This window comes from Cnephaeus nilssonii (assembly GCF_951640355.1).
Source record: "Cnephaeus nilssonii genome assembly, chromosome: 4".
NCBI lineage: Eukaryota > Metazoa > Chordata > Mammalia > Chiroptera > Vespertilionidae > Cnephaeus > Cnephaeus nilssonii.
This window is the reverse complement of record NC_137075.1, coordinates 62,492,900-62,515,815: the sequence shown is the minus strand read 5'-3', so window position 1 is coordinate 62,515,815 and position 22,916 is coordinate 62,492,900. Positions and strand designations below refer to the sequence as shown.

Genomic DNA, 22,916 nt, shown 5'->3' with positions numbered 1-22,916 from the left:
AAACAACTCTCTTTTAGAATAAACCTGAATTTTAAAAAGGTACCGCTTCCCAAATTCCAGCTTCAAAAATCAACCTCTGGACAAAGAAGCAACTTGTAGCTTCTTCCTTGGTGCATTTTTAATGGCAAATCACCTTGTGTGAAAGCTACCAAGATAATGCCTTGGAAATTAAATGTATGCACATATTTTTCTCAGAAGGGCTACGTAACCTTTAGCAAGTAGGTAAGGATTAAGATAATAAATCTGCCAGACGTAGAACTGTCAGTTCCTTTACTCTTGAGCTACTCATCATTTAGTATATAAGCTGAGTACATGTATGGGGTACAAAACTATCATGTGTGGAGGCCCCGCTCATACTAATACATGAGGGTAGGGAGTGAGAAGAATGATAAATTCATATTCCCAGTACCTGAAATATTCTCTTTTCAGCTCCTCTCTGCTTGATGTATTCTTTGGGCAGGAATTCCTTTAGACTGAGAGAGAGGAAGGGAAAAAGTACAGCATTTATGTTCTGTGATGAGAAGGAAAGAAAAGTCTTTTCATAAAACTCACAGTTAAGTCACTAACTTTCCCAGTTTTTTCTAGTTATAATTAATAACAAACTGCCACATCTCACAATGCACTTAATAGGACACAAATATAAAACCAGACTGATAAAAAGGGTGAAGCTAACAAAGGTGAATGAGAAAGAGTTTCTAGGATATAATATAACTAGAGGCCTGATGTATGAAATTCGTGCAAGAGTAGGCCTTCCTTCCCCTGGCTGCCGGCACCGGCTTCCCTCACAGCCGCGGCTTCGTCCAGAAGGTCGTCCAGAAGGATGTCCGGTCTAATTAGCATATTGCCCTTTTATTATTATAGATAGTAAAGGGCACAAGAGTGTACAGTATGCTATTCTGTAAGACAGGGAGGACAGGATGTATTTTTCATTTTATATTGTTAATATGTATTTTTAAAACAATAGAAAGATATGCCCAGTACTAATAAAAATGATTCTCTATAGGAAGAAGGGAAAAACAGGGAGAGGGGAACAAGGATAAAAAAATAAATTTCTGTAAATATTCCTATAGCATAATTGTTGGTGTTTTGTGTGTTTTTTTCATTTTAGAACCACATAAAATTGCAAAGAGGGGTAAAAAGCAACCTAAAAATCTAGAGCAAACTGAAACAAATCAACTTAACAGTATATCAAGTTGACAGCATAACTACAGAGAAAAATGATTTCAGGTAACACTGAAAACAGTCTTTTCACTATGCATCCCTAGTGAGATATACTTCAAGATGAAATGAACCACAGTGACTTGTCAAACACTGACACCATTATTTTACAGCACCCTCCCCCTTCTCTATATATGCACACTCTATAAAATTAGGATATTATATAACATGTTGTATATAATTAATATAAAGTGAGTAATTGCATTAGTTGTTAGTAACCTAGATTTTTAGCATAAAAGAGATAAAAATATAAAGCCAAAAAAAGGTCAATGAAAACCCTGCATTCTTTCATTTGAATTGGAAATCATGACTGGCATAACGGATTTATTTTATTTTTCTGAAAAAATATTTATTTTCTAGTTGTGTCCTCTTAGGAGGCTAGGAACAAGGACAACCTGCTGGCAATAAACACCCCCAGCATCTTGGCTAGGTGGCCTTCAAATACCACTCCCCACTCAAAGAAACCAGAGATCCTCTGAGAAATGGCTGCTTCTAGCTCTGGGCCAGGGAATGTATCAAATGTTCGTGGAGAGGGTCAGGGCAGGGCATGGTTCTGGCTATATTAAGATTTGAATAGTGGTGCCTGTTCAATTTGCAAACTACCTGTAGACAAAAGCTGTAAGTACATTTCCTGGAATTTCAGGGATCTAGGCCTGAGTACCAGCAGAACACTCTGGCCCTGTCAGGAGACCCCAAATCAGTCAGCAGGAAGGATCTGAGAGATGTCCAAGCAGCACCTTAGATGTGATGACTATCATGAAGCAACTCTGTGGGCAGAAATGAATGACTGAGAGAACTGGAAGTCATCCATGTCACAAAAGAGGAAGCTGAGTTCACAGAGAAGTAAGGTGACTTAGCGGAGGTCACAGGACTTGTTAGTAGCAGGGAGCTTTTGACCTCCCAGACCCAGAGCAGGTCCACCTGAGCACGTAGCTGCTGCTGGCTTTCCCCAGGAGGACACTTGCAAGGACAATGATGTAGTATCATGAGTAGGCCAGGGCTGTGGGGCTCTGGACAGTAGTTCCTACACCATCAAAAAGGGAGACACGGCTGAGGTTACCAAAAGCACCCCAAAAAGAGCCCCACGGAAAACTCTGTCAGGATGATGACTGTTACTAGAAGAACTCCCAACGGTGGTGTCCAGTGGCCAGGCAGGGATAGAATATGCTGGGCATTTATGGCAAGAGAGTTCTGTGCAGCAACAAGCTGCCCTTAATTGAAACTCTGCAAACTAACCCTCGCATTCTTCAGTAGGTACTGAACCTCTCATGCTTTGGTAGGTACCGAAAACAATTTCCAGTTGCTTACACTAAATGTTGCAAGAGTCTTTTGGGGGGAGTTCATTGTGAGGCATTTTAAAATGTGAAGTGAGTGTGTGTGAGCATGTGTGGTGTGGATTTTCCCCGAGGAATTCAGCACGAAGCTGGAAGGAGCAGCAGCCCATCATCACCGCCTGCCAGGCGGCGGTACAGCAGGTCCAGCTCAGCAGTTTTCATTACCAAACCTGAGTTGGGAAGGCTCCTAAGCATCTGGGACTTTCACACAAGTGAAATCTGCCAGCCTTCGCTGAGAAAACGGGTTAGATTGTCAAACCTGATTGGAAATTTTTCTCCTAATTAAGCAAGCTCTGGACAAGTGAAGCCCCGCCCACTGCCTCCTTAGGCATCCCCACCTTAAAAGGGCAGCTGTCGGGAGGCATTCCTTTAGACCTTACTCCTCCTCTAAACCCTACGGCCAGCCTTTTAATATCACCTTTCCTGAGTACAATAATAACAGAGGATCCGCTCCACTAAGGTGGCAGACCAGTCAACGCTCCTCTTACTCTCTAAGATGCCTGGATGTTGAAGGTTTGCAGTAAATAGACTACTCTCATGAGCCCCCACTTCTGCTCTGGTCAGGTCCGCTGTATTTGTTGTCCAATCTTGCTGCTGCTATGTATTGTATGATTATGTAAAAACACAACATAGCCCATAGCTGCTAAAATAGTACAAAAAGAGAGCTAATGAATGCTTCTCATAGTAAATATTTTTAAAAGTTATAAAATTAAATATAGGTGAGATAACTATAAAATCATGAAAACATTGTCTTCATTTTGCTTCACAAATGTATTTTTTTACTTTTCTTAATCCTCACCCGAGGACATTCTGAGAGAGAGAAGAGAAGAGAAGAGAAGAGAAGAGAAGAGAAGAGAAGAGAAGAGAAGAGAAGAGAAGAGAAGAGAAGAGAAGAGAAGAGAAGAGAAGAGAAGAGAAGAGAAGAGAAAACATGGAGCAATTGCCTTCTGCACGCACCCAAGCCAGGGATTGAACCTGCAACCCAGGCATGTGCCCTGACTGGGAATTGAACTGGCAACCCTTTGGTGCACAGATAGATGCTCAACCAATTAAGCCACACCAGCCAGGCCACGATTGTCTTTAACCCTTTGCACTCGCTTGCTTTTTTCTCGATTCCTGCTACCGATGCTAACCGTGTCGAGTCACACTCGACATCCGAGTGCAAAAGGTTAAATTCTCTCCTAGATGATATAGTTCATACAAGAAAGGCAATGTAGAACTCTAATCAGGAGAACCCTCACAAAAAAGAAACTTGGATTCTGTACTTTAAATAACTTTTTGGATTATCCAACCAACAGTCTAAATAATGCTGATAGAGGGTTTTCACTATTAATAGCTGCCATTTATTGAAAGCCAAACACTGTTTCAGGTGCTTTACATGTACAAATAGATTAACTGAATTCTGACAAAGCCCTTAGAAGAAAATACCCCACTTTATACAGGGAACACAAGGCTCAGTGACACTGAGTAATTTGCCCACAATCATAGCCAACAACTTAAGCCTGGTCTGTGGGCTCCAAAGACCATGCTCTTAGCCAATCAACACCCCAGTCCCTCCAAGTTACCTCTGAGTCAAAAGACTTATCATGTGATTAATACTTCAAAACTGTTAGACAAGGAGAAATAAAATAAGAGAAACACACAATCAATGCCCAAAAGCCATTGAATAAGGGACAGGGAATTTAATAAACACATTTGGGGGAGTGAGGTCTGGATTCAAATCTAGGTGTTCACTGACCACCTCATTTTCTTATATGTATAAAATTTAAGCTGCTTCAACAAGTAATTCCAAAAGAGATGTCCTAAAGATGTCCTCTGGTCTGGCAGTTAGAACATAAGTACCACGTTAACTGCTTCTCACCTATCCTGGAGGTGACACCACGTACTTAGTTGCATGACCACAGGCAAGTCACCACCTCCCTAAGCTGGTTTTAGCACCTGAAAAGAAGAAGGATCCCTGCCTGGGAGTCGTATTATTTACATGAACCGAAAACCATGGATGCCCCTCCTTCCTGAGGAGTGAGACCATCGGCACTCACACACACAGCGTGCAGTGTCTGCCCAGCACAGGGTGCAGAAAAGAAGGGGACGGAAGGCAGAGGGTGCCGCAGGGACAGTGTCACCCAGGGACCAACCTTTATGTTGAATCACCAAGTTTGCTGTCACATAAGGTTCTCAAAAGGTGGTCTCAGAACCAGCAGCATGCTGAATAAGAGGCTCTGATGGCGAGGCCCAGCAGCGTGTGTTTTAACACGCCCTCTAGACCAGCAGTCCCAACCGGTGGTCCGCAAGGTCCGAAAGGTTGGCAACCGCCGCTCTAGGCCAGTGGTCGGCAAACTCATTAGTCAACAGAGCCAAATATCAACAGTACAACGATTGAAATTTCTTTGGAGAGCCAAATTTTTTAAACTTAAACTTCTTCGAACACCACTTCTTCAAAATAGACTCACCCAGGCCGTGGTATTTTGTGGAAGAGCCACACTCAAGGGGCCAAAGAGCCGCATGTGGCTCGCGAACCGCAGTTTGCCGACCACTGTAGACAATTCCAATGTGCAGTAAAGGTGGAGAACCACTAGCACGGTGTGCTGAAGGCTCTGATGAAGGAATCAGACACTCTTGGGTTTGAACCCAGACTCAAAGATGAAAATGTCTGTGTGATTTACTAAATCCTGGCGGTTAACCGTCATGATGACATAGGTGGAAGGAAGCCTTGGTTGAGTTGGGAAACACTTAGGTTGGGAAGAAGAAGTAGAGAGAGAGGATGGCATGGGAGAAGCACAGGAAAGGGCCTCGAACCCTTTCCACAGAACCAGTCCCAGTGCCCTTTAGTGTAAGGAAGGGAGGCGCAGAGATAGCTCAGGGCTGGGCACACTCAGAGGTTCCTGGATAGAAAGTTCTGGAGTCTGAAAGCATGTAGGGAGGAAGACACCATGCTTAGCAGGCTGCTGCTAGGAGGACCACCGAATGGTCACACCTCCCCAAACTGACAGAAGCTCTGGCACACAGGACGGAAGCAAACAATAAAGAAACTAGTGGGTGAGGGACAGGAGGTAAGACGGAGACGGTGAAGAACAAAAGCAGAAATGCCTGCTTCATGGTGAGTGTGAAGACAGAATCGGCAGTCAAATTATTCTGACAAAAACACACAGAAGACCAATTCCAAAGGAGAAATATGTGTTTGAACATATGCCACGAGGAAAACTGACTGAAGACCTCCTAGTGTGTCAAAAACTTTGTTTGTTGACAGTAAAATTATCTTGAGTTTGAGGGGAAATTTTCACAAGTCCACTCTGAATTCTTCCTCAGCAGAGATTCAGACCCCTGGTTGCTTTGCTTTCTCGGTGAAATACTCTGCAGAACACGCACACAGAGTGAGGGGCCACGTGATCAAGAATGGCAGGCCTCCTCAGCCTGTGACCTACCGCCTGCACCCGACCTCTGGACCATTTGCTCCTGTAGCTCAGAGTCATGGAGCCTCTTTGTCTGACCTCCAATGCCCATTACCTTTTCCTCGGCCACATGTTTGATATCCAACCTCAATTGAATATAATCTTTTATCAACTCACAAAGGCTATCACAATTGTCTTTTTTTTTTAAAGAAATGCTCAATGTGGAGACATTTTGAACCATACAGAAAAATATACACCTCATAATGTATATACCTATAACCAAGGATAAAAACATGTTAACATGTTATGATATTTGCTTTGTGATTGCTAACTCTCTCTCTCTCTCTCTGTTTTTTTTTAAAATATATTTTATTAATTTTTTTACAGAGAGAAAGAGAGAGGGATAGAGAGTTAGAAACATCGATGAGAGAGAAACATCAATCAGTTGCCTGCCTCCTGCACACCTCCTACTGGGGATGTGCCCGCAACCAAGGTACATGCCCTTGACCAGAATTGAATCTGGGACCTTTCAGTCTGCAGGTCAACGATCTATCCACTGAGCCAAACTGGTTAGGGCTCTCTCTCTGTTTTTAAAGAATTAGAGATTAAAAATTTAGCTGAAGTCCCATACCATCTTTCTTTCTCCCCCTAATGGGAGTCACTTTCCTAAAGTTAATTTCCCTGCATATTTTATGTTCCGACATCTCCTTGTATCTATAAACAATATCCTCTGTTTCTCTTTGTATTTTTAAATTCAACAGAGTCATATTCTGGAATGTCTTGTTTCTTCTGTAAAGTACTTTAGTGTTTTCATACATTTAAACATGTGCCCACCTGCTGGGTGATAAACTCTAACCTTATTGATTTTGCATTCTGGATCACTTATGAGGCTATTTTCCCATATCTTTATAAGTCAGTTGAATTTCCTCTTCTCTAAGGCACTTAATTCTAACCCTGGGTGATATTTTGGTTAGATGATTTTTTTCCCTTTTAATATCATTTTCTGGATATTAACTTGTTCTTTGTAGTGTACGTTGCAAATATGCAAATTTCTTCTTCCAGTCTGGAGCTTCACTCTTAACTTCTAATATTTTAATTTTAACAAAGGTATGTTTATCAACCCTTAGTACTCCCATACCACCTTACATCAATAATAGTGTTTTCATCACTATAGCTTTGTAAGAAATTGCGATAGTTGTGTGAGTTCTCCACGTATCTTCAATCAGTGTTGGTCATTCATGAGCCTTGACTAGTCCATATGAAGTTTTTAATGGTTGTATTGAGATATCAATATTATCTGAAATAACCTGGGCCTAGTTTTTGTTTTGTTTTTACTGCTATATTTTAACTGATGAGGCAATTTCAAGATTATAGATCTATCCGGACTTTCTAATTATCGATTTTGTCTAGATTTTAAATTTTTTTTGCTTCAAGTTTTCATTTTATTCTTTTATAATTTTTTAAAGACCTGCCCAGTTTTCATTACTAATAAGGTTTATTTTTGCTTTTTTCTTATTTTGTTGCTCTTGACCAACCTTACCAGATTTTCACATATTTTGTTAATTTATTCTAAGCAGCAACTTTTTTGTTGATTCTGTGATTTGTACTTCATTACTTTCTCTTGACTAAAACATTTCCTTTCTTTTTATCTTATTCTACTTATCACTCCTGAGGAAGGTTGTGTTCAATTCCTTGTAATACTGTCTATTTTTCTTTCATGTACTTTAAGGTAATGTTAGGTGCATGCAGGTTTATTATTAACATACCACCCTGGTGAATTAGTCCTATCTTTATTTACTTTATTTAAAAATATATATTTTTAATGATTTTTAGAGAGAGGAGGAGGAGAGAAAGAGAAACATCAATGTGAGAGTGGAACATCAATGGGCTGCAAACTGGGCATGTGTTTCATGTTGCTATTTCATATGTTTATTTCACATGTTTATTTGCCAAATAGACTGCAGTATCAAAGGCAGCAAAGAATTAGTATGTCTCTCCTTCTATCTTCCCTATGCCTGGCACATACAACAATGAAGTCCTCCATGAGTTGAAGAACACCACGCACGTAGCATGCTTGCTGAAAGCAGAGGAGCATGAAATATACATGTGACTATTGGGGGTGGGGGTTGTTTATACTTCATGCTCCCACAGACTGTCCCTTTCTGGGACCCTGCAGATGACTGAAGAAAACTGTCACGGAGATACAGCTCATCAGACTGGATCTGGGAGTGTGGCTGTTTCGTGGCTTCCAGCTCTCACTGGTTCGGTGCCTTGCTTCTATCTCTCTTATACCTATTTTCTCCATCTCTAGAACCGACAGGGGACATTGAATAATCCTTAAATCCATGAAATCTTTCAGTCTCTGATTTTCATTATTCTTAATAAACACCTTCACCAAGGTGGTATTGAGTCCAGAAATAATTAAAGGGCCTGAAGAAAGGTATGAAAGGATCTCATACAGCTCCTCTATATTCCCAGGTTTCAATCTTTCCATGCTCTTCCTTTGTTCCCCCAGCCCCAGGGGTGCTAGCTGCTTCCTGTAGTTGCAAACTCCTCAATGCCTTAGAGCCCTCTTCTTTCCTGTTTAATTACTGGTTATCAGCTTTGTACCAGGTTAACAATTCTTTCCATTCAATTTTCTCGGTTTAAATAACTAGTATGGTTTCTGTTTCCTGCCTAGATGCTAATTGAAAAAGGATAATAACACCTACTTCATGGAGTTGTGGGGGAAAAAGAAGTCCATAGTATGCTGTTGACTTTGAGCAAAAATGCTAAACAAATTTTCAAAAATTAAAAGAAATGTACTCGCTAAATGTACCTCATCCAGACATTCTGTGGGTGAAATCTTGGCCTGGCTGTGTCTTCAACCTGGCTCTGTGACAAGTCCAACCTTCTCACTATTTTTCTATTTTAAACTCTGAATTGTTCAAGCATATGGGATATATGAAAGCGAATGGGGGAAAAAATCTAAACCCAGGCCAACATGGCCCCGCCAGTCACCGGGGACAGCTCAGGCACATGGCCCCGAAAGAGGTCCCGACTATCCAACACACGATCAGAGAAATGTGGTTTCGCTGTTTTGTTTTAATTACAAGGAGACGAACATCCTCGGGAAGTTTCACCTGCACAGTATGCACAATAATGTACACAATTAAATATCTACACTGGGTGAAAAATGCCTCATTACCTAGACTAGATTTGGTCTAATTAAAAAGTAAATCAAATTCATAAGGGAAAATAATTGCCACCAGGCATAATAAGCTTGTTTTAATTTGGAATCTTAGTAAGAAGACACATTCCACTAGAGGCATGAGCCTCATACTATAAACTCAGAAGTAAGAAAACTGACTAAATACAATTGCTTAACTTTGGCTACCTTCATTCAGAGTCTTATGAGAAGGGACGTCTTTAATGGAGTGTCAGTATGCCGCATTCGATGTGCCCACAAATCGCAGGGAGACACTCTGAGAGCAAACCGATGCTCCGGTCGTGCTTGTCATCCCCACACGAATAGTCAGCGGCACAAAAAGTTGGCACAACCAGTGACACTCAGGAAAAAACCACGGGACCTTGGAATCACATTTTAAAGTACTTTCCTAATTTTGCTGCATAGTGGGAGACCAGTGACAGGGACAACTTTGAAAGTAGGATTCCCTTTGTAAATGATAGGGCCCAATGCAAGTAGTCAGAAGCCACTTGTAGAAAAGAACTCTATGTAGCTGAACAGGCCACGTCTCCTCTGTGACTCTTCTGCCACATACATCACATAAAATACATTGCTTTCTGAATTCAGGGGGGGAGGGGGCCTGGGAATTAGCCGTCCCAAAACTCCAGGGAAAAGGCATTAATGAAATGAATGGGGTAGCATCACCATTTTAGGCACCCAATGAATGGCTTCATTTAGATCACCTTCTCATCAGGGCCACACAGGCTTCCAGTTAAGGAAGTCTGAAAATGGGCAAACATCTTATTTAAAAATTTTATTGCAGACATCTCACATAGCAGAATTTTCACCAATTCATCTCATAGGGCCAGAGAAACAAAGGAAAAAATAAACAAAAGGGACTACATCAAACTGAAAAGCTTCTGCACAGCAAAAGAAACCATCATCAAAATTAAAAGGGAACCTACTGTATGAGAGAACATATTTGGCAATGATACATCTGATAAGGGGTTAATTACCAAAATATATAAAGTACTCATACAACTGGACAAAAGGAAACAAACAATCCAATTAAAAAATGGGCAAAGGACCTGAATAGACAGTTCTTCAAAGAGGACATACAGATGGCCAATGGACATAAGAAAAAAATGCTCAATGTCACTAGTAAGAATGGCTATCATCAACAAATCAACAAACGACAAGTGTTGGCAAGGATGTGGGAAAAAAGGGAACCCTTAATATACTGTTGGTGGGAATGCAGACCAGTGCAACCAGTGTGGAAAACAGTATGGAGTTTCCTCAAAAACTTGAAAATGGAACTGCCATTTGATCCAGCGATCCCACTTCTGATTGGTGAATTCCAAAACACCAATCAGAAAAAATATATGCACCCCTATGTTCATAGCAGGATTGTTTATAATAGCTAAGATCTGGAAACAGCCCAAGTGCCTACCCATCAGATTACGGAATATAAAAGCTGTGGTACACAATAGATTACCATGCAGCTGTGAAAAAGAAGGATCTCTTACACTTTGCAACACTATGAATGGACCTGAACATTATTATGCTAAGTGAAATAAGCCAGAGAAGGACAAATAACACATGATCTCACTTATATGTGGAATCTAATGAACAAAATAAACAAAATAGGTCCAGAGGCATGGATGCATGCAGCATACTCACAGATCTCAGAGGGGATGGGGGTTGAGGGAAAGACTGAAAGAAATTAACCAAAGAACTTATATGCATATATGCATAGCCCATGGACACAGACAATAATGGGGTGGGGTGGGGGCTGGGTGAAGGGGACATCTGTAATACTGTCAACAATAAAAAAATAAATTTAAAAATAAAGAAATAGAGATACAGAAAAATAATTATTTTGGTTCATAAATCTTTTCTCCATTGTCTCCTGTTCTTCATCAGTCACTCAAAGAAACAGAAACAAAAGATATTGTTTCCTCCAGGGCCTAATGAGTTCTTGATGTTTATTCATTTCTGTGGCCACAATCCACATGTATCTGAGGAGCCAGATGTGAGGCGAGAATGTGGGGATATGAAACTTCTGAAAGATAGTGTACACGTGGTGTTTCGTAAGGCGTCTGGGTGTCAGAACAGAGAGAAAGTCAAGCTTCCCGCGGCTGCTGCAGGAAGAAGCCAGACCGACTGGGTACAAATGGGCCTTGAGGAACACTTGGCCATATGACTAGTTTGGTGAATGCCGAATAGAATAAGTGACAGGACCTGCTCCAAGCCATTCTCAAGGTCACCATACAACAACATCACTTTGGAAAAGCTCCCTGAGACCCATTAACCCCAGGGAAGAGTTGTTTAGACCAAACAGCATGTTGGCCAGGCATTGTCTGCCACCAGGAGAAAAGTCTTATTTTCTTCTTACTATGTAGATAGGGCATATGCTGAACCCCATCACTTTCCCACCAAGGTGAAAGTGGGGTCAAGGCCAAATAAGCATTTATGTTATCCTCTCAGCTCGCTACACTTGGACACAGTACAATGGATGACCTGCTCAGCACATCCCATGTTGGCACATCCTGCAGGAAATCTGACCCTGCTCCCCCCGCCCTGCCCCTGTCAGCAAAGTGTCAGGTCCCCACTTCCAGAGTCTACAAGTTGCATTTTAGGTAACCTCATGATATTGATCACTCTTGGAAGTGATTTCTTTTTTGGTTCAGCCAAATGTTTCATCTGTCCTAGGAGTAAGCAGAAGAGAAACAGAAAAGGCGCAAGGGTGGTGAAGGAAAGGAACTTTACCAGAGGAAGACACATACAAAGCCCTTGGAGAAGTCCAGATCAAAACAGGGGGGAAGGTCACATCAGACAAACAGCAGCCAATGTGAGGCTGAGCCTGTCCTCCTGAGTATTTCTAGAAAACCAACCCTAATGCCCGTGATCTATGGGACCAGGATGAATCTGTAGGGTTAGCCTTTTCTTCAATCTCCAAGCCAGAAAAAAACACCCCATCATTTTATAAAAGAGCACCAAAGACCTGATGAGTGAAAAGAATGGAGAAGTCTTCCACATCATCCTTTCAGAGCAACGAAGAATTCGCACGATTGTGATAAAGAATGTGAAGCTCTGTCTGTCATTTATGCTCTGTGTTCTCATGCAGGAATCTTAACAAAAAAGTTAACAATGACAAAATTTGGCCCTGCATGAAGAAGGAATCCTCTAACGGGCAGAGGTTTCAGAAGATGGAGGAAGTGAGTTACTGAACTCAGAAGAATGCTAGGACAGGCCAGACCATATAGCTCGTGGGGGGCTCCATAGTCTGTGGTCTAGAGGAACTCACAGGCTGCCTGAACTGGGAGCAGATAACCTTCAGTCATCCCAACACTGAACTTCCAGGCCACCCGCTTTCCCCAAGGTCGACAAATTTGATCATACACTCAACTGAGTAAAAGTCAACAACCTCACAATGACTGAAACTACGGCATGTATTTTACGTAGCTACCTCAAAAAGACATAATGAAAAGAAAAAGAGAGGAGAAAAAAGAAAACCAAAAGATAATTTACTCTAGGAATCCCGGTTTGTGTTTATGCTCCACATGAGGTCCAAATTGTATCTGGGCTTGAAATCCACCAAACTCACAGGCTTTCTCGAAGGAGACAGGGTGGGAGCCGTTCAGGATATCATCCCGAGCCTGCAAGACAAGAGGAAGCAAAAAGCATCAGGAGCTTGGGGGAATGACACATTCCGTCTGGTGACACGTTCCTGCTCTTGATTGACACCTTCCTGCACCTGAACGCACCCACTCTGTGCAGCAAGGGGAAATGTGCCAGCCGACCCACAGCGATGCATCCAGGACACTGTGGTGATTGTAGCACAGCAGGAGTAAGGCAGTAAGAAAACAAGTCTTTGCCCCAAATTACCTACAGTTGGGCAGCCTCAGCAGTGCCCCATATATTAAAACTAAAGCTTGAATATATTCTAGGAAGGCAGAAGTGGGTCATGAACAATAGAAGCAAAGAGAAATGAGAAATCCTTGTGAAATGACCGCATCCATAGAGGGGGGAAATACAATATACTTTCATAACCTTAAATCATAAAATGAACAGAAAAATTACCTAGAGGTAAAAATCAACCCAAATCCCATTCCAAGATATAAAAGGAGGAATGAGGAGAGAGACAGTCAGACGCAGGAACTCAGTGCTGCAGATATTTAGGGGAAATGATAAGCAAAAGCACAGTCTTAGAATGAGGAACTCACTGTGTCTGAAGTTCTTCTCTCACTTCTTGACCCATCACTGCTGTTACTATTTATTCCTTTTCTTTCTTTCTTCCTTTCTTCCTTTCCTTCCTCTAGTTCCATGATCCCCAGACCACTCTCAGATGGACATGCTAAGCTATGGCTCTGAGCGTCTTATTGCCCCACCTCTCTCTCTTCCCTCCTTCCAGCCTCTTTTCTCCTAACTCTCCTTCCATACCCTTCTTCCATCCATTAACTAAAGGATCGGCAAACTTTTCCTGTCAAAGGGCAGATACTAAACATATCAGATCAGGTGGGCCCTGTTGTCTCTGTCAGAACTACTGAATTCTTCCACTGGAACACGAGAGCAGCCACGGACAACACACAAACAATAATGCATGAGGGGATTTACCTATGTGTAATATATTAACAAATGAGCTGTGTGCTAATAAAACTTTATTTACAAACACAGATGATGCTGTGGCTGCACTTCTTCTGTGGGCACATAGGTGGATAAACAGGAGGAGGGAAGAGGGAAGCAGGAAAGGAAAGAATAAAAGAAGTGAGACTGGGAGACAGGTGGATGTTTTCCTTGAGCCAGAAGAAACCTTGGGGACGGTCTAGTGCGAAGCCCACATCTTACGCATTGGGAAACGGCAACTCTGACAAGTTCAAGGACTTGTCCGAGCTTAAACAATTAGTTAATAGTAAAGCAAAAAAATGTTATTGAGAGAATGTTGCTCAGTTAATGAGAAGTACTGATTTTCTGACCAATTTTTCTTGTATTCTAAGATGTTAGCTAAGCAAGCTTTAGTGCATTTGAAGTGGTGAGCCAGCTAAGTGCCTTGAAGACAGGCAGAGAGAGACAGTACCGGCCACCAGGTCCCAGTCTGGGAGGCCACATGAAGGCCCTCTTCTGGATGGCCAGCAGCTCATGTCAAACACCAACCTGCACACAACCAAACACGTGTGAGGAACCCAGGAGCCATGCCCCTGGAAAGGCATGCCACGCACAAGATGGAAGCCAGAGCCAGCTCCCGCGCAGCCCCAGCCCCAGCCCCAGCCAGCGCCTTCCTGAACCCTCGCCAGCCTCCAGGTCTGAGCCTCAGAGGGAGAGGTACCTGAACATAGAGCAGGTTCAGCTGCACCGGGTCTCTCGAGTCCACGTTCTGATCCGAGTAAAAGAACTTCCGTCTAAGCAGCAACGTTTCGTTTTCATCGACTCCTTGTTCTCTGAATGTCCGGCTGTGATCCAGCCAATTCACTGCAACACAGCAACACAGATAAAAGAGCTGTGTTTATTTTTCCTCTTGGTTTAGGGAATTTATCAAGACAGCAGCATAATATAGATGCAGATTTCTATAATGCTGATATTCAGGTACAGTTACTTCTGACATTAGAACTGTGCATTTTAACTTCGCCAATAATTTCACATATGCCCTCACGGACCATATGACACATGGAAAGGAAATGAGAGAACATTCCAAGCCATTCTGAAACTTAGTTAAAGCCCCACAATGAATTTATAACATGCCCCTTCCTTCTGGGGGTTAAAAGAAATAAGGAAATCAATGCTTTATGCCAAGACAACCCAGTGAGCATTTTCCTTTAAGTCAACGTGGATACTTCAGTCTCATCAGGTGAAATAATTTATAAGCTTTGAGCATAAGAATTACCTCCAACCCTAAAGAGAAAAGAGGAGGAAAATGAAAGTAGTTGGGGGGGCGGGTGACACACTAAGGTAGCAGGGGGTGGAAGAACCCTGCCCATGGCCCCGCTTGAATCTCTCTCAGTCAGAAAACACACAGCTGATGTCAAGGTGCGTAGGCACTGATCATGCCTCTACTCTCCCCACAGCGCTCATTCCCACATTCCTCCCGGGGCTTCACACGTACATTGTGAGTAAATATGTATTACAAGCCTCACTAGATTATAAGCAACCTTAGCACAGGGAATGTGTTGTGTTGACCTCATCTCTCATAGTACCTAGGAGAGTATCAAGCACATTATAAAAATCCTTGGGATTTGTCTACTACGGTCTCCCTGGGAAAGAAGTATGCAACTGGAAATCAAATAAGGTAGGAAAAAAGAGAAAGGAGAAAGGGTCAGAGGAAATGCAAGTCCCATTGAGGATCAATAAACATAAAGGCAACGATGACATCTTCCCAATGCAGCAGCAGCAAGAGCAAGAACAATGGGAGAGAGAGGTGGAGAAGTTCTAAGTGGCCTGTCCATGAAGTAAGATCCCCTGGCGGGGGGAGGTGTCAGGGAACCAGGTGCACACAGCACAGACGTTTTGGGGACACATGAGGTGTACAAATGGCTTTTCCAAATATTATCAGTGTCACCATAGAAAATTATTTTCCTGCGACAGAATTACATTACCGTTTCGTAACCCCCAAGGAAATAATGTATCCAGGCAGTTGTCGTCAGTGGCTGTTAACATCACCAAAAAGGAGACAACCAAATACAAGTTCCTAATGGAAGTACAGCGGGTCCTTGAATAACGTCATTTTGCTATAATGTTGATGAGATGCTGTAGGAACTGAAACCTTGTTTATATCAACTAGTCTGTGGTAAAATTGGTTTCATTATACATCATTTCACTGAATGTCGCAGAGCCTATCGATGACGTTAATGAGGACTTAATGTACACAACATCACATATGAAGGAGACTGTGTTTTTAAAAAATACACATACACATGAATCTGATCCAGCAGATCTCAGGAATTAAAGGGGATGGAAGAACATATTAAATGACACCATATGTATGCAACCAACAAAATCCAGATTACACGAAACTCTATACAAGTAACAAGATGGTGTCATGCCCCTAAAAATTTGAAGAAGAAAAAATGTAAAAGACGTAGGGAAGTTCTTGACACTAAAAGAGGCAAGCAACCTATCATTCAACATAATTTGGACCCCAGTTCAAACACTGTTGAAAAAAAATTTTAAAAACAATAGAGAAATGTAGACATAATTTGTCTATTTTTGATATTGAGAGATTACCTTTTTAGATGTAAAATGGCATTGCAGCCACTTTTTCTTAGGAGTCTCAATCCGTTAGTGACACAGACCAAAATATTTATAGATGAAATAAAAAACAGAAAGGAAAAAAAATAAAACACACACACACACACACACACACACACACACACACACACACACACAGATGACCTCCCTGGGTCATACAGATGATGGGAGAGGGCAAGATGTGGCAATCCCATATGCCTGCCTCACCTTCCACCCAGACACTTACAGTCGTCATCCGTGTGAAGCTTAGCCTTCAACTTCTCCATTTTCCTCTCGTCTCGTAACAGCGTCCTGTCTTTTTTTAGCGTACCCGTCCCTTCCTCTTTCTTTTCTTCAATTGTTTCTTGGATTAAAGAGTATTCTTCATAGTTTGTTATTCCTAAAAATATAAATTAGGTTATATGATCAGTGGTTACACACCGCTATCTCCCTTTTCAGTGTGGGTCCTGTACTATCCAAGGAGTCCCTGGTGGCAAAGGACAGAAAGAAGCTTTAGCCCAGGTGAGGGTCGGGGGCCACCCATGGAGCACATATCAAATAACTCTGGCTAAATGAAGTATTTTCAGATAGTTAAGTTACACTCAAAGTGTCATGTTCCATTCTCCTGTCTTGTTTTTAAGAAACAAGTAGAGATCAAGCAGAACAAGGCAAGACGATGTCAAACGAGAAGGGGCTGAAGGAACTGGGCTTCCTTTGAATCCAGAGGAAACAAAGACAGGCCAGGCTACTTTCTTCAAATATATGAAGGGCTTCATGTAGAAAGGAAACAGACTTTTTCTCTGAGATAAACAGAAGCTACGAGAAGAAAAGCTCTGTAACAACCAATCACATATAGGCTGTCCCCAGGAGTCTTGATGGAGATACTAGAATGCCCAACAGTGGTGAGAGACTAAATCATATGACTTCAGAAACATTATTTCCTACTAGAGGCCCAGTGCATGAATTCGTGCACCAGTTGGGTCCTTCGGCCTGGCCTGCGGGTTTGGGTTGAAACCAGCTCTCCGACATCCCCTGAGGGGTCCTGGATTGCGAGAGGGCACAGGTCAGGCCGAGGGACCCCACTGGGGCTGGGGAGGGACACAGGAGGGACCGCGGGAGGGCTCCAGGGCATGTCCGGCCCCTCTCACTCAGTCCTGATTGGCAGACACCAGCAGCAGGCTAACCTACTGGTTGAAGTGTCTGCCCCCTGGTGGTCAGTGCACATCATAGTAACTGGTTGACCAGTCAACTGTCTGCCCCCTGGTGATCAGTGCACATCATAGCAAGCAGTTGAGTGGCCTTAGCATATTATTAGCATATTACGCTTTGATTGGTTGAATGGTCAACTGGACAACCAGACACTTAGCATATTAGGCTTTTATTATATAGGATTTTAAAATTCCTTATCTTTTTTTGAATGTTTTTATTGATTTGAGGGAGGAAGGGTGAGAGAGAGAGAGAGAAACATCAAGGATGACAGAGAATTATCAATTGGCTGCCTTCTGCATTTCCCCTACTGGGGATTGAGCCTGAAACCCATGTGCCCTGACCTGGAATCGAACCGTGACCTCCTGGTTCATAGGTCAATGCTCAACCACTGAGCCACACCAGCCGGACAAAAATTCCTTTTCTTTTGAAAGGGAAATAAAAGCTCTCAATTTTGACTTTGTAGGGGAGTTCAAATGTTTACAGACCAGTTAGTGAGTTTGCAAACCGAGAGAATAATCAGACTTTCTTGGGAATGGCAGACATCAGTACGCTGGGACACACTCAAGATGGTCTCAGCCACGAATGAGGGTAAAAAAAAAAAGAAGAAGAGGCATGTGATTCACACAAAACAAAAACGGGAATCGAGGCAGGTGCATACTCACCTATCCTGCTGCAAATAGTCACCAGGAGCTCCCCGACCGTCTTGGAGTCGTCCACCATCACCGTCTTCACAGCCCCATCCAGCATCCGGATTTTCTGAGGCCTCTGTTTCTTTTTGTATTCCAAGATATCCTAGGACAAACCACACAAATAGGTCACACTGCATGTGGGACAAGATAATGAACTTGGACACTTTCTTTAAAAAATGAACTTTCGCCGAACCCGGTTTGGCTCAGTGGATAGAGCGTCAGCCTTCGGACTGAAAGGTCCCAGGTTCGATTCCGGTCAAGGGCATGTACCTTGGTTGCGGGCACATCCCCAGTGGGGGTTGTGCAGGAGGCAGCTGATCGATGTCTCTCTCTCATCAATGTTTCTAACTCTCTATCCCTCTCTCTTCCTCTCTGTAAAAAATCAATAAAATATATATTTTTTTAAAAAAATGAACTTTCCCAAGCACATTCTGATTTTTACCTTCAAAGTGTTCATATTTTCGCCACTAATACAGAAATACCCGGGCTAAATAATTGCTTTCATCAAGATTTCTTAAAAATCTGATGGTGCAATTGTACCCAAAGAATACACTGATTAGCTCATAATTAGTGAAAGCTAACTTCTGTAAAGTGGAAGCGGCATATGTCCTCCTGACAGGCTGGGGATGATCTGCTCTAATGAGAATTAGCAGAGGAAAATTCCTACTTGCCTTTAAAAAGACAGTAGTGTGTGTCTCCAAGTACCTCTTTTTCAGTTATAAGCAATGTTTAATTTCCGTGTCATGGAGCCCATAAATAACACCCCCATAATTCTTCACAGTCATGGTATATCACAGTAGAACTGGTTTTCATGGTAACGACAAGGCCAAATATGGGTAATACATTTGGGAGTTATCTTTAAATAGAGACTTCTTCTTTTACTACACGTCTTAAAAATAGAATTATGGAGGGAAGTGTCAATTGGCAAACATACTTCACTCTTGTTTTATGGAATACTGACCAATCAGATATGTGCATTTCATATACCAAAACCCAGTATCTCGAAGATTCAGCTAAACAGAATATGGAACTTTTTTTACTCATTAGTTCTCTCCCCTTTCATACCACTACTATTTTTTGTTGCTACTTTTATGGATAGGTATTAAACTTATATCCAATATGAACTTTCTTTTACAAAAATAAAATACCAATTAATTTTCAATCTCTGACTACCCTCAGTATTATATTTTTATTTTTCCTCTAATCCATCATTACTTTCTATCACCACTCACCAGGGAATACTTCCTACATACTCACAGGAAAATGCTGTACCTTCTTTCATAACTACCAAGTCCAACAAGGGCACGTAGAAACAGTTTTAAATACTAACCCCAAGTCGCTTTAATTACTCTGTGGAGTTTCAAGAATTTGAACTGCTGATATTTTCTATCACTACCTGGATAGCCCTTACAAAGTACATTGCATCAAGACTACTAATAAGATGCCCTTGAATCAAAATAAATTGTTGGGTCTCTCCTTTTCTTTCAAGCATAATTATGTTGGCTTCCATGGAAGGCTCAGGACAAAGCGATGAAAAAAAGAAAAACAAGATCAGCAGCCTACCCCATTTCGCAACATGTAGTAGTCCAGGGTTCTGCCCGCTTCCAGCCAGATTCCTTTCCTGGGGTCTTCATCAGAGAGAAACAGCCCATAGTCAGAAGCTGGAAGGTTAACAGAAAGAAAAATAGGAGACAAAGCGACGATGAAGCCATCGCTGACACAGCCCGAGTCTGCTGACTGGGCTAGAACATGAGTCTTCTCCTTCAACAGAGAAATGTTTCGTTTTGACACCACAAGCAGCCACTGGGACTAACGCAGATGAGGAGGAATAAGAACTGAGCTGCAACACCAATCCCCTCCGACAAGGTTGATGCTGCGGACAACCAGTGGGCAGTACTTACATTAGAATTGAGAAAATATCAAGGACAAAGCAGGCCAAATTTCTTATTAACCGCATCTGGCTTTGTTCCTTATACTTGTTATAAAAGCCAGGCCAGGAACGCGTGAAGGATGACAGGACAGACATGGAGAAATGCGGAAGGGACCATCTAAGCCCAGAGCCACTTGGGCACAGAAGGGCCCGTGGAGCCATTGCACTCTGAATAGTCCCTCCCTCACGCCAACGTGTGTGACAAAAGGTAAGCAGGGGCTCCCTGTGAAATGAAGCCTCTGCTCTCACGTCACCAAATTATGAAAACAGTTGGAAAATTAAAGTCCATGTTCTCCATAGAAATCCCCTTAAGTGACCCAGGAAGTACAAAGGGTGGCGGAGGGAAACAGTCTCATTTCCTGTCTAAGGACGTGTTATTTTCTTAATGTGATTCAAGGAAACCCCGGGGACCCAGAGGAGGTCGGAGCTCCTGCTGTTGCTCAGCAAAAGAGCTTCCAGGTCTTCAAAGGTTTCTTCTTCCCGAGCTGCAAAGCAGCCCAGCCCAAGGAGTAGGGCACCTGGAGGAAAACAGCAACTGCGAAGTGAAGACCCCAGAAATGATTGAACTAGATCTTGAAGCAAGGCTGGAGAAGTAAGCAACTTGTATTTCTGGGTAATCTAGAAATAACAGAGTGTTTTGAATAATTTAAATGATGCTTCCGACCTAAAGGTCAGCAGTTTTGTAAGAAACAGATCTCTTGAAGGAGACCCATTCTACCAGTAATTATCCTTGTCACGTTTGAGTTTTATGCTTCCAACTTTTAAGGTAAGTCATATACCACTTTCATACTAAAGGTCTATCAGTTTGGGAGTAGTCCCAGTTTCTCAAGTGTCAGGCAAATAATCACTAAGTAAAGAAAGGAAATGTAGAGAGAAGACAAAGGGAAATGAAAAAAATTGTATGAGCGGCTTTTGTTTAAATTCAGATTAATGGGGGACAGTGGTTTAACGAAATACTAAACAAAACATATAAAACAAATGCCGTTTTTAAAAAAAGGTTTCAGATAAAATTCATAAAGCCCCCTCCCCTTAATAAAGGTTTGAGAAAAAATGCATAAGCCCCTTCGAAGTACTGCAAACATAAGGCGGCCCTGGGGCCTGCTGGCGGTTCGGGGCTTCGTCAGGCTGCTGCATGGGAGGTCCTCATGCACCTGAAACAGGGCTCAGGATCTACAAAACCAGCACCTGTTACAGCAGCTTCCCTGGAACGTTAGAGGCAAAGGAGATGGTGTGTCAGAGGGCCTTGCACACTGCCTAGCGCGATGCTGGTATATGAGTCAAGAGGATGGCATCGCTCAGCGGCAGATGTCGTCACTGTCATCGGAAGCCTCGCACAGGAAGCAAGCAGCGTCCAGGCGAGGAAGACATTTCATTTGAAACCTAGACACGAGTGGGCATGTTTACCATTCCGAGCCCCCAGTCCTTTCACTGTAAGTGAAGAACACACAAACACGTGTCAAGAACCCAGTGAGTCCCCCGCGGCTACCTTGGCCAGTTTGCGCCTCGGGCACCCGCTCCCGGATGAACCGACACGCATCGTACACGGCCGTGGATGGCTCAAACTGCATGGTCTTCACCACGTTGCAGTGGCGGACACAGATCTTTAAGGACAGGGCCACCATCTTCATAGGTGATCCGAAGACTCTCGCTTAGAATGTCTGGAAAACACAAAGAGACAAACCCTGATGCTCATGATGATTGTTCGTCTTGAGGGGGAAAAAACACTAGACTCTGAATCAGCTATAAAAATAAAATCACTGGACTGAACCAGCTTCAAGAGAATAAAACAGCAGTTAAAGAGAATGCTGTGAATGAAAACACAAATTAAAAACTAGTTTTTTTGAAAAACTTTAAAATACTAGGGTAAGAGCAGCATACAGTTTTGAGGTTGACAGTGTGGCCAGTGGAGTCCCTTGAGAGGAAGGACCTCAGGAGTCTCCCAGCCTCCTTCTCTCAGGCTGCTCCCTACTTGGGGTTTCACTGGGAGTGGCATTTCCCAGGTGACTGCCCCTCAGATGAGAGGTAGGGGGCCTTGGGCACCCCCCCCCCCCCCGCTGTCTCCTGAACATGCCCTTGGCGGTAGCCTCAGTGCCAGCTCCCTGCCCACCAGCTCCTGGGGACAGAGGACGAAGCACTGATGCCTTCACGGGTATTCCCCATGGCAAAAGAGTTCCACCAAACCACAGACCAGAAGACTTGGCTTCCAGGCCCAACCACATCCCTGGAGACTATAAATCTGAGCAAGGTATTTTGGCCACTCTGCCTCGATTCCCCACAGACAAAGTAGCTACAGTGATATCAGCCCTCATAATTCATGGAAGAACTGAATCCTGCGGGGACACCAAGAAACAGCCGAACCGCCCATTTTAAACACCCAGTGTAGCAAACAGCTGCACACTCTTCAGGGATCTCTAAGTGAAGAAAATGCCAATTCCATGATTTCATTAGACAAACTGTTGGGATATTTTGCTTCTCAACCAGTTCAATGGCTTTAGAAAACAAACATGTTTAGGCTAGGTTTGAAATAATGCATAAATAATTTCTTTTTAAAATTTAAATCCAATGAGTTAGTTCCGTGGTCAGCAAACTGCGGCTCGCGAGCCACATGCGGCTCTCTTTGGCCCCTTGAGTGTGGCTCTTCCACAAAATACCATGGCCTGGGTGAGTCTATTTTGAAGAAGTGGCATTAGAAGAAGTTTAAGTTTAAAAAATTTGGGTCTCAAAAGAAATTTCAATCATTGTACTGTTGATAATTGGCTC

General features: G+C 42.7%; 1 protein-coding gene across 1 annotated transcript in view; it reads right to left on the bottom strand.

Moving 5' to 3' along the window:
* Positions 1–22,916, bottom strand: part of TLN2 (talin 2) — a 410,048-nt gene that overhangs the window by 157,641 nt on the left and 229,491 nt on the right. Inside the window, 7 exon segments of the mRNA XM_079767908.1 lie at positions 410–473; positions 12,639–12,766; positions 14,434–14,576; positions 16,576–16,728; positions 18,200–18,329; positions 19,790–19,887; positions 21,643–21,814. Coding sequence (XP_079624034.1) covers positions 410–473; positions 12,639–12,766; positions 14,434–14,576; positions 16,576–16,728; positions 18,200–18,329; positions 19,790–19,887; positions 21,643–21,784 — 858 coding nt within the window. The 5' untranslated portion in view covers positions 21,785–21,814.